This window comes from Peromyscus leucopus, chromosome 13 (assembly GCF_004664715.2).
Source record: "Peromyscus leucopus breed LL Stock chromosome 13, UCI_PerLeu_2.1, whole genome shotgun sequence".
Taxonomy (NCBI): Eukaryota; Metazoa; Chordata; class Mammalia; order Rodentia; family Cricetidae; genus Peromyscus; species Peromyscus leucopus.
This window is the reverse complement of record NC_051074.1, coordinates 45,623,702-45,636,271: the sequence shown is the minus strand read 5'-3', so window position 1 is coordinate 45,636,271 and position 12,570 is coordinate 45,623,702. Positions and strand designations below refer to the sequence as shown.

At 42.9% G+C, this 12,570-nt stretch overlaps 1 protein-coding gene across 1 annotated transcript in view; it reads right to left on the bottom strand.

The window, feature by feature from the left end:
* Positions 1-12,570, bottom strand: part of Acadl (acyl-CoA dehydrogenase long chain) — a 34,608-nt gene that overhangs the window by 4,888 nt on the left and 17,150 nt on the right. The window contains exons 6-10 of the mRNA XM_028870056.2: positions 10,060-10,224; positions 9,441-9,542; positions 8,408-8,521; positions 1,790-1,917; positions 419-505 (exon numbers count right to left, since the gene is read on the bottom strand). Coding sequence (XP_028725889.1) covers positions 419-505; positions 1,790-1,917; positions 8,408-8,521; positions 9,441-9,542; positions 10,060-10,224 — 596 coding nt within the window. The remainder of the gene's footprint in view (positions 1-418; positions 506-1,789; positions 1,918-8,407; positions 8,522-9,440; positions 9,543-10,059; positions 10,225-12,570) is intronic.

Sequence of the window (12,570 nt, the reverse complement as noted above, 5' to 3'; positions counted from 1 at the left end):
AACCAAAACTACAGAGAAACCCTGTCTCGAAAAACCAAAACAAACAAAAAGGCTCATCGTAAGGAAATCGAGAAAGAAAGGGTGTGGGTTTGGGTGGTGGCGAGGATCTGGGAGGAGTTAGGGAAGAGGAAACCTAAATCAGAATATATTGTATGAAAAAAAATCTATTTTTAATTTTAAAAAAATGTGTTTTTTTAAATAAAGAAAGTAACGAAGGCATCATAGGCTGGATGTGGCGGTGGTGCACACCATTAATGTGTCCCAGCATTTGAGGCAGAGGCAGGCAGAGCTGGGGGAGTCAGAGGCCAGCCTGGCCAGACAGGGTTATACAATAGGACCCTATCAGAGAGAAAGGGGGTGGGAGGAGGAAGGGAGAGGGGAGGGAAGGAAAGAAGCATTGCAGAACCAGCATACTTACTTTGCAATCGGGTACTCCCACATGTATCCCCAGCCTCCATGGAGTTGGACGCAGTCATAAGCTACACTGTTTTGCAATTCAGATGCCCTAGATGATCAAAATAACAAGCAGAAAAAGAGATAAGAGTTTAGTTGGTAGAGTACTCACAAGTCCTTAGGTTCAAACCCCTACCACATAGAACTGGGACGGTGGTGCATGCCTGTAACCCAACACTCAGGAGACAGAGGCAGGAGGATCAAAAGTCCAAGGCGAGCCTTTGCTACGAAGTCGGTAGAAGGCCGCCCTTGATACAGGAAACCCTGCCTCTAAAAAAAGCTTTCTCACTACTCAACAATTTATAAACTATCTTTTACTACCCAGCACCATTATGTCCACAAGCCTGGCATGTTCAAGAGCAAGGCCATAGCTGCGCAAGATCCTCTTCCCCAAAATACATAAAATTCTTTTTTATACTTTTCCCCATAAGCCAAAAATCTTGTCATAAATGTAAAATATCTCCCCCAATCCCAAAGTGTAAGTTCATGTTAATTTCACATTCCATTTTAATCTCGTAATCCTATCCTTATAAAATCATTACACAGAGTACCATTCTGCCATATTTCCCTTGTCTAGTAATGACTGAACTCAACTTGAGTTAATAAATAACAATGGGAATGTTTTCTAGGCTGCTTTTGGGCTAGTGAGATGAAATGATTTTTTTTTTTTCCCTCTTCTTTAAGGAAACCAATCCCCATTCCAACATCTGATTTAAACCACACGTGCACCTTAAAACACATAAAAACTTTACCGGGGTCTGCTCTCTAGCTCACCTTTAACACCACTGTTAATCATCCTCAATTCAAATGCAAGTTTTTCTAAACTCTACAGGACTTTGGCCAGACAGTCAATGCTTCAGCATTTTTTCTTAGATCTGGAAAACACCTCACATTCTATCCAACCTAAACATTTCCTGGATAATATAATGCTGTCCCTAGAGAATTAAATTTAGTTGGAGTTATTTAATGGAATCCGACACTGCAAGACTCCCAGATTTTATCCTTTTATTCTTTCTGTCTCCCTTTGCTGCCGTCCTTTAGGTAATTTGAAATTAAACATAGGACTTGAATGTGAATTCCTCACCGATCCTCCTTCAGGCTCTTAATATTTTACTTTTAATAGCAAGTTATGAGTTACATACCAACTTGAACAATTTTTAGGACATTATAAACAAACCCAATGGGACTTTCCAGATTTTTTTTTTTTTTTTTTTTGGATGCTATTTTTCACTTACAGACGTCTTCCTTGAACACCTTCAAGGTTGAGTTTAAAGGCTGGCAAAATCCCATAGCCGGCTGAACAGACACCACATTTTAATTACAGTAATGTGCATACCAATATTTTGCCATGGAAGCTGTGCCAGAATCCAGACGTTTTGCTTCATGCAACTGCAGGCAGCTGTCCACAAAAGCTCTGGTTACACATATGTGTGTTTTTAATTCTGCTAGTTTATGCTGCACCGTCTGGAGACGAAAAGGGGCGTGTTAGAAGTACAGATCGCAACTCCGCACCTCAAATGATTACATAACAGTAACATTTTTTAAACAAAACAAAAGTGGAACTGTGGGGGGTTTCTTCCAATTAAAGCGCATATGTTAACTTAAATGAAAAAAGAAAAACCCTGCACCTTAGCATTTAAAACACTGTAGCAAATGATTCCAAAATAGGTAAATGCCTGGCGTGGTTTAAAGGGAATGAATGGCTTAAAGAACATCGTGAGTGAATGTGTGAGCACCACCTTGTGGTAGGAGCTGTCACCTGCAGCTGCTAAAACACCTAGTTTCCTCTGGAGGGTCAACAGGATTTACCGTGTATTAATGAAATTAAGGACCTGCATTTCCCCCGCTGTGCCGCTTTGGCTTAAAGTGAAATAGTAAAATAACACGCTAGAGGGGCAAGATGGATTTATCTAATCACATACACATCATCCAATACTTATTAGGTTAGTAATCACAGTACTTATAATGGAAACTGAACAGGCAGAGACCAAACTCCAGGGACCTACAGCCGAGATCTCCCATCCCCTGAAGCGTCTCATGTAGCCTCCAACTAGTTCTGAATGGCCCTATTTGCAAGTATTAATAACTACATATCTACCCTCTCCTGCTGCCCATAGACAGTCAACAGTAAACTCTATGATCTCTAGATCATTCTATTTAGACCATTCTCAATTGTTCCTGATTGGTCTTCCTTTCATTAAGTTCAATTTCACTATGTCTTGGCTCTCACACCCTGAGCTTTGAGTTTACGTCTGTTCTCGCTAGCACCAGCTCTTAAACCTCCTTCAGGACACTGGCTTGGACATGGGCAGAGCCTCCAAAAGCACACCCCTATTCTAACTGAGGCCTGAGACCCATCTGTGGCCAGCTGCCACTCACTTCCTTGAGGAAGTTACAATTTGATCACGCTGCTGTGGGGTGGAGGAGACATCCATTGTGGCCAATGGCAGGCACACCTGTGGTGGCTACGCTGAACACTTAGAAATGAACCTTATGCTTCAGGGTCCTAAGGCAGGCTTGAGTTCTCAAAGGAGGCTGTGGGAACAGTCTCTCGGGGGATGTTGGATCTAATGCTGAATTTTCAGGGTGACCAGTGCAGTGCCGGGTACAATTTCGGTGTTTTTCATTCTTGGAAAATCAAAGAATGGGAAGAGAACAATGGCGGGCCCAGGTGAGAGCTGGGTATGTCAGATGGAGTGGGAGCTTTGAGGGGCAGATGCCTCACGGGTGTATCAACTCGTGTTGATAAAACCAAGTGTTAGCCGGGCGGTGGTGGCGCACGCCTTTATTCCCAGCACTTGGGAGGCAGAGCCAGGCGGATCTCTGTGAGTTCGAGGCCAGCCTGGGCTACCAAGTGAGTTCCAGGAAAGGCGCAAAGCTACACAGGGAAACCCTGTCTCAAAAAAACAAAACAACAACAACAAAAAAAAAAAAAACCAAGTGTCTTCTTGCAGATTTGCCCCACCCTCTTCTAGAAAGTGTAACTGGCATCTAGTGATTCCAAAACCAAGCTGTAGCAAGGCCAGCAGCACCCCACCTCCACCTGTGAGTTCGGGCCTCCGACGTGGAGCGTGCTGGCACGTCCACACTTTTTCTATCTCCTTTTCTAACTCTTATATGTCCTTTGGCCAAATCTCTACCTTACTCAGCATAGAGTTCCCCCTCCCGCCTTATACATTCCAGTTTACAGAGAGAAAAATCTGAAAGAGGGGTCAAATAATTTTCTCTAGACATCGAAAACCCTGGATCCTGAAGTCTAGGTCTACCGCTGGCTTAAATCCACGACACTAACATTTCCCTGGAGAGAAAAAAGCTCGGATGGGGAGGAAAATCAGACCGTTCTCAGGAACAGTTAGTTGCCCCTGTATGATGTTACGGATGAGGCTTCATGCACTATTTAGACTATGAAAAGGTCAAAGGTCTCTCTCCCATGTAAGCTATTCCACACAAATGCCGGGAGCTTCTAGAAGCTGAAGTTAAAATCCAGACCCACTTAAAATTCTTACTGCAGCACACGCACTGGGTCCAGAGGTCTAAAAATAACGAACGCTGCCAAGAGCACGTAATTTACCGTCTGGAGATAAAGAGATTAAATATTTACATATTCCTGGAATTGAACTGGGAGCCAGTGAACAGAACTGCCCTTTGTTCTACACCAGAGACAGCACCACGCTTTCTGAAACCACTCTCCAGCGAATGGCTGCTAACGATTGCATCACCCATCACGGGGAGGGTGCTTTTCATGAATGACCGACAGTGCTCACAGGAGTATCTCTCTTAACTGTTACTGATATTTGCTAACAGTAAAAAGTGCAGCAGCTCAGATTTAGAGAGAAATCTTAGCCATGCACAGTGGCCTGAGTCTGAAATTCCAGTGCTGGAGAGGCAGAGGTAGGGGGTCAGGAGTTCAAGGCCAGCTTATACTCTATGAGCCCCTGTCTATGTCTCTCTGTGTCTGTCTGTCTGTCTGTCTGTCTGTCTGTCTGTCTGTCTGTCTCTCTCTCTCTCTCTCTCTCTCTCTCGCACACACACATACACACACACACGGGGAGGGGGAGAGAGAACAAACAAACTAAAAATGTAATTTAAAAAAATATTAAGCAATAAACAACATCTTGGAGTTTTAGGATTTGAAGACACCTTGGAATGGTTACCAAGGCAAGAAGTAAAACTGTGAGTCATTATTAGCAAGTATTATGAGTTAACTGCTAAAAAAAAAACGCACCAAACTCGGTTTGCTACCTAAACTTACTGTTCATTAATGCCATATTTAAGGTCTTAGGAATAGATAGTTTGTTTGAAGACACTGAAGAAAAAGACATTTTTTTCCTATTCCTATTTCTTTCCCATAATAGTTTGTCTTTAAAATCAATAGTATGTACCACATAAAAAATGACGCAGACCCTAGTTAGAAAAGAATACCATTCCATCTTCACTTCACTGCCCACAGGTGAAGGAAACAGGAAGAAAAGAGGACCTTCCATTTTAAACATAGTATGATTAAAATGTAGGTTCTAGCCAGACACGGTGATACATATCCTTAATCCCAGCACTTGGGAAGCAGGTGATCTCTCAGAGTTCAAGGACGGCCAGTCTACAAAGCGAATCCCAGCTTAGCCTGTGCTATCCAGAGAGACCCTGTCTCAAAGACAACACAACAGCACAGAATGTAACTCTGTGGCTGGAGAGAGAGCTCTGCAGTTAAGTGCACTGACTGTTCTTCCAGAGACCCAAGTTCAGTTCCCAGCACCCACATGGTGGCTCACAAACATCTGTAACTCCAGTTCTGTTACCCTCTGTTGACTTCCATGGGCACCAGGCACAGAAAACCACATGGCATAAGGACATACATGCAGACAAACACCTATACACATACACTAATAAAACTTTTAAGAGAATGTAAGTTCTAGACATAGAACGTCTGTGTCATTTTAGTTTACTTAACCTCTCTGCCTTAGCTACTTTATTAATAAAGATAATAGTAATAACTATTATACACAGTTATGAAGAAAAAGATAAAGCTGCACTAAACAGTGTCTAAGAAATGGAAAGCAGTTAATAAATGATATATATATTATTGTTATTTTTAACACTGTAATTATACTATTTTATCAGCTATTTCAGGGTAAATCATGAGCTGTGGTCTTACCCCTGGAGTGCACATGTAACACCTGCTTCATTATTATGGTAATACTCTAGTCTAAAAAGGAAATGATTTTTGTGACATGTACTGGAGTGGGCCCAAAAGCCAATATGTACAAGATTCAAGAATTGTAAAAAGAACATAATTATGTGAAAGTAGCATTTATCCAAGTATAATGTGGTATGTACAGGTTATCTACTTCTGTTAATAGTTAGAACCAGAGTGCAGCCAGTTCTAGATTAAAAGATACAGGGATGTATTAGCCATCTGTCTTCTCTGCATGCATTTCTAACTTGAACTATGAAAATACTATTCAAAGATACTTACTAAAGAAAACTGAAAGAAATCTCAACATACACTTCCTACGAAAACAATACTACTTTACATAAAAATAGGAAGCTGTAGGGAGCTGGTGAGATGCTCAGTGAGTAAAGAGCTTCCTCCGCAAGCTGTTTAGATTCCTCAGTAAACCCATAAAAGCCAGGCGTGGTAGTACGTCCCTGTAACCCTCACACAGCGGGATGTAAAGACAGGTAGACTGCCAGGGTTCCCTGGCTAGCCACTCTAGCCAAAACAGTGCCAGATTCAGTAACAGACCTTGTCTCAAAAAAATGAGCTGGAAAGCAATAGAGAAAAAATACTCAGCCAACTTCTGGCCTCCATACATGTATACACAGGCGTACCCACCTGCACACATTCATGCACATACTCATCACGCACAGCATACACCCACCCATCCTCCACCCATACACACCCACACACAAGTGTCTAGATCAGTGGTTCTCCCCTTTCCTCATGTTGCAACCCTTGAACACAGTTCCTCAAGTTGTAGTGACCCCTCAACCATAAAATTATTTCATTGCTACTTCCGAGCTGAACTTTTGCTACTCTTATAAATTGTAATCTGATATATGCTATATCTGGTATTTGATCCCTGTGAATGAGTCCTTTGCGACCCCCAGGCAGAGAACCACTGGCTAAAGATTACTATTGTTACCTACTGAAACCCAGTGAATTACTTTCCTTGTGTAGGAAAGTAACAAACGGCACATGCTTTGAAAACAGGCACACAATCACTCATCTCCTTGCTATGAAAATGAAGCACAGTCATGCATTGCTTAACAAGGTGAACCGCTTTAAGTAACAGGGCCATTACACAATTCCACCATTGTCTGAGCCACAGTGTATCAAAAGAAACCTGAGTGGTACTGGTCACATGTTCGGCAAAGCACCTTGAAAAGCAAGAGACATGTGAGCAAGAGACATGTGGAGTCCGAGGATTCTGCTGGCACAACATATTATTTTAAGGTAAACTTCCTTTAATGAAAGAAGTAATGTAGCCCAAGACAATGACAATGAGTGTAGCATAATACATAAGCAATAAATTTATCATTAAGTATTACGTACTGCCTAATTGAATGAATGCACTACGTGTCTACATGACCGATAGACTGCTTACACCAGCATCTCCACCATCTCGTACTGAGCTACCATGTTGTGAATGTTCTATCACCGGGTCATATTTGCAGTCCATCGCTGATGACTACATTGTTATATAGCACATGACTATATTTTAAATTATATGCATTTCTTTCTTGTACGTGTGTATGTACGTAGGCATGTCTGTGGGCACAAACATGCCACAGTGCCTGAGTTGAGGTCACAATCGTCGGGAGTCAGTTCTGTCCTTCTACCCCGTGGGTTCTGAGACTCACAGTCATCGTCAGGCTTGTTGGCAAGTACGTTTGCTCGCTGGGCCATCTCACCAGCCCCATGACTCCATTTTAAAGGAATCCCTTTCTTTTATGGAACAAGAGTACAGATCAGTTGCTGCTTCCTTTATGGTCAAATGTCTAATCACATGCTTGGTGAATCATTCAGGAAATCTGGGTAGCGTATTTTAGAGATTTATTTTATTATTCACTTATTTTGTGCGTGTGTGTGTGTGTGTGTGCGCGCGCGCGCGCACATGCCCATGGCAACAATATTCCAAGTATTTTATATATAGTGCCCCATCAAATCCTTACAGTAATCACACAAGGCAGGTACTAATTTTATTTGCAAACAGAAGAAAATATATTATCTCCACTTGTAAATAAACACAAGTCTTACAAACTTCAAAAATTGTTAATAGGAAGACCTTACAGTTTTGCACATCAAATGAATTTTTAGAATCTGCAAACAGGAAAATATTTCTTTCAGAACACAACTTGCCTTGACTTGCTCCTGAGATTTCAGGAGCTACGCGAGGACGTCAGCTGCACTTGACTGTAATGCACTTGACCGTAATGCCACAAGGCCGTTTCTGTAGCGCTACGAAGCTGTTTCCGTTTTTACCTCTCCCTTCACAAAGATGCTGCACCAGGGCCGTTCTACTTCAAACAGATCAAACCTAACGCCAACCCTGAGTCTGCCAGTGAGAAGTACCACCAACAGGGGGATTGTACGGTTGACACAGGGGGATTGTACGGTCGACACAGGAAAGCAGGGAGCCCAACCGTCCATGTCACCCTACTGAAGTCTTCCCTGCTGGCCTCTGCGGTAAGCCTCCCCCGCCTGCCTTTTCTCTTCTTTCTTCCTTTGCTTCTTGCAGGGTCTGCCTCTTCCATGTCACCGCCAAATCTTAGTCTCCTCGGGACTCTGCCCTGGGCCCTCTTCTCACCTTAGCATTCCCACTCAGGATTTCCTTAGGCATCTCGTGCCTTCTTCTAACACCAGCTTGTATCAATATTGCTCAATTAACCTTTGACCCTGGCCCAACCAAGCCGACTACCTTGATAAACAGAAACGCGGCTGTGAGGACACACTTACCTGTATGTGTGCAACTGTTTTCCCAAAAGCTTTCCTCTGCTTAACATAGTTCCTGGTTTCTTCAAACATGAACTCACAGGCAGAAATGGCCAAATCTGCAATTAACAGCCTTTCCTAGAGCCCCAAAATTAAGTCGTTAGCATTATTACATAAACGATTTTCATACCATTTCAGCAAGTCCTATAAATAATTTTTTATAACAAACCACTAAAGATTAAAGTTCTAACTTTACATCTTAGCACCAAGAAAAGGCTCCCACGGAGGTCTGTGGTCATAACACAGCAAAGAAAAATGCTAAGGTGTCTGGTTTTTAACCATACTGTCTTAACCACACAGATGTAATCAACTCCCACGTTGGTTGTTTTCCCTCATTATCTACTACAGAACCACGCATCGGTGGTGCATTGTTCCACAATATCTTCAAGTACACAGTTCAAATTCTACCAATTAGTGCAAACAGAGCTTTAGTCACCGAATCCCACCACGCTGGGGATTTCTGTAGTCTTCTTCACTACTGGAGCCACTGGCTTTTGTCAGTTTCATGTTTACCCGGAGCCATAGCCACCACCAGGTGAACGCACCTACACTTGCATGGAAGCGCCAACCATTAGGCAATTCTGATCCCAAAGCGCAGGCTCAAAGACTGCAATGGGACAGATTTTTCTGTCTAACCCCTTTTCCCCTCTGAGTCACAGTTATTTACAACCTGCCACACGTTCTCGGTGATGTTTTTTTACAAAGAGCTACAAGTTCTTCACTTAAGACGAAGCCGGAATCATTCCAAGGAAGAATGACAGAAATAAAGCTCCTGTTTTCCTTACTTTTGTGACGTCTTGGCTGGATCCTGCCGAGATCCATTACTTACTTCTCTGACCTGTAACAGTGATCCTTCTTTATAGGCAATTTTATACCTAGATGCCTGTTGTGGCACAAGCTTGGCATGTGTGGATCTGTAAGGCTATGTATTCTGTTTCTGCTCAGTATCTAACAGGAAGTGTCTAACCGGAAGATGGCAACATTAGGCATTTAATACCTGTGGGAGCTCTTGCATGAGGTAGTAGAAGCCTTTATTCTCTTCCCCAAGGAGGGCACTAGCTGGCAACCGGACATCTTCAAAAAATAGTTCTGCCGTGTCCTAAGGAACATAGATCAAGCAGAGAATGAGCACATTGGTTTCCCAGTAACCCAAAAATGTTCATAACTTCCACAGAGGAAGAAACAAAGAACGAACTGGAATGGACTTGGAGATCAAATGTCAAGTCGTGAGCCATAAGCCAGGGCACTTTATCTATTTCCATCGCATTCCACCATGTGAGGCTCTCTTACTGCAATACACTGCCGCCCAGGCTTTGGCACTGTCCAGTTCTCCAGCTAACACACGTTAAGCAAAACATTTTTTCTGGTAATGTATACCAAAAACTGTTATTACTTCCTAACGTTCTTTCTTAATTCCACAGATCATGGTTCATTACAATTACAAAAGCTACCTTTCCCGTTTCTAAAGCAGATATTCAGAACTCCCCGGTTTTCATTTATGAAAACACACCCTGGCAATCAACAGAGGAAGAGGCCGTAGGTAACTCTGCCTCTCTGTTTTCTGACGGAGAGTAAACACGGCGCACTGCCAGGATCTGATTCATGCCGTGACTCACCTGAGCTTTCATTCCCATTTTGTGGAGCTTCCGGCCCTTGATAAATCCTTTCATTCCATTCTCCACCAAGAAAAGGCTAATACCGTGGGCAGGCGACCGAGCTTCGCGATTGGTGACGGCGACCACGATCACAAGGTCACTTAACCAGCCATTAGTGATGAACACCTGCGAAAATCCAAATGCATGGTGATGCCCTGTAATGTTCTGGTCCATGTGCAAGCTAATACTGGGGTGGTGTGTGCACACACAGACGGCCTGTTCACAATGGATGCTAGTAAACAGCAGGGGGTCACCAGTGCAACAATGAAGTATACACACTTCTCCACTACTCGTGTGATGAATAATAATAATAGGAAACTACTAGATTATGTCTCTAAAATAAGACCAAACTTCCCATTCACTTGGTAAACTCAATTTTAGAGAGGAGCTATAGAGAGGAACAAAGAATTGGCTTTTGGAAAAGTAATTTAAATATAGTCTTAAACTGACAGGTTTTTGAAAAGACAGTTTTGGGTATTTGTTTGTTTTATAAAGATTGACTACTTTCAAAATGGCCTAAATAAAGAAAGCATTATAGTTAAGTTGTGTGGGAGTGAGGAGGGGGATGGCGATGACAAGCTAAACCGGAAATACGAGCTGATGACGCACGGCTACTAATAACCGACACCTCCTTCTGTACCTTGCCTAGGCCATCTCAACATTCTGGGCTTAGTCACCCCTAAGTCACCCACTGAATCTGCAAAACTGTCTGTCCCCTTCATTTTGATGAGACAGGCTCCCACCAAGCAGCTGGCCCGAACTTGTTATGTAGCCGAGGCTGGCTTAGAGTTTAAACTCTTTCTGCTTCAGCCTCCAGAGTGCAGCAGGGAATAGAGAAGAGAGATGTGCACCTCCATGCCCAGCTAAGCCGCATTTCTTGATACGATCTAGACCTGTACGCCTACCTGGATTCCACAAAATGACTCGTGACCACAGCACATCCCACATCCTTCCCACCCCACGCTCCTCCTCAGTAATGAATATCAACCTACCCTCTACTGCGACGCATGCTTTGATAAACTACACCGTCATCAGCTCCACATTCAACTCGGCGTGATTCGTGCTGGTCCACTTTACCGTTTGAGCCTATGTACTTCTTTTCTACGCCATCACCTTGTTTCCCCAGCCCTCCTCAGTTCGTGCACAAGGTTCTGTGACAGCTCTCACTACAACTCTAGCATTCATCAGGTTCTCCGAGGCACCGTTCTAAAAGGCAACCTGATCGCGCCATGTCCACACTCCAACATCCTCGAACAGCCAGGCTTCAAGACAAACTCTCAACCCTTAGAGCAGGTATACAAAACTCCTCACAAACAGATGGTAGTTTATGCCTCCTTCCTCCTCTCTCGTATTTTGCCTCCGTTTTCTGTCCTCGGCTCAGCTCCATAGAAGCGCTGGTTGCCTCACACATTTTTTAAAGCCTTCCAGACCCAGGTGTCTTTGAAAACTGCATTTCCTCCCCTATGGAGGCCCTTTCTAACTCTGACAAAGTGAATCCTACTCATCCAGGTTAGACTAAAGTATGTATCACATCATCGAAAATTCTTCTCAGTCCTCCACACTGGGCTAAGTACTCCTAATGCGCCATCAACTTATCAGCATGCCAGGCTTAGATGAGATGTTTTGTTTTGTTTTTAACAGCACCAAAACCTGGGTCTTGCACATAGCAGGCACACTCTCCCCCACTGAGTCATATCCACAATACCTAGGACATCGCTTCTTAAAGTATATTTGCATAATGTCAATGAGTCATGACAGTCTATAAAAAAAAATTCTAGGGGACAAGAAACACTGTCTTCAAATTTTAGAGACTCACAATGCACACTGGCTTCTCAAAGAATGAGAACTTCTGCACACTTTCCCAGATGTATTTGATATCGCTGCTGCTATTTTCCTGTACAGGAATTGCTGATGTCAGAGAACAAACTGTTCCTAGGCACTGACAACGTAAGTTAGAGCATCAGATTTCAAGGAGCCTGACAGTACCACGATATTATTTGATTTTGTAAAGCTAAAAGCATGAACATAAAGCAAATTGAAAATGTTTTCAATGAATAAAGTAAACACAACATAGTTGCATATGCTTGGAATGCCAGCACTTGGGCAGATAACACAAGAGGATCATGAATTCAAAGCCATCCTAGGCTTTATGGTAAGACCCTGTCTCAAACAAACAGATACACAGCCCAAACAATGTCCACCAACTCCCCCCCTCCACCACCACCACCAGAGTGATACTATTTAGCATTTGAGAAACCCTGGGCTTAAACTTTTGCACCAAAAAAAGAGCAACCAAACAAGAAAATTCATCCACAAACAGGCCTTGTATTAAAGACAGACATCTTTCCTGAACATTTAGTCAACTGGAACATTTCTCCTCAGGGATATATTTGCTCTTGAGTCATTGGAACCTGTTTGAGGAGCTCTCCAAATCTGTCAGTAAATTGATTCTCGAAAGAACTGGAGGGTTCT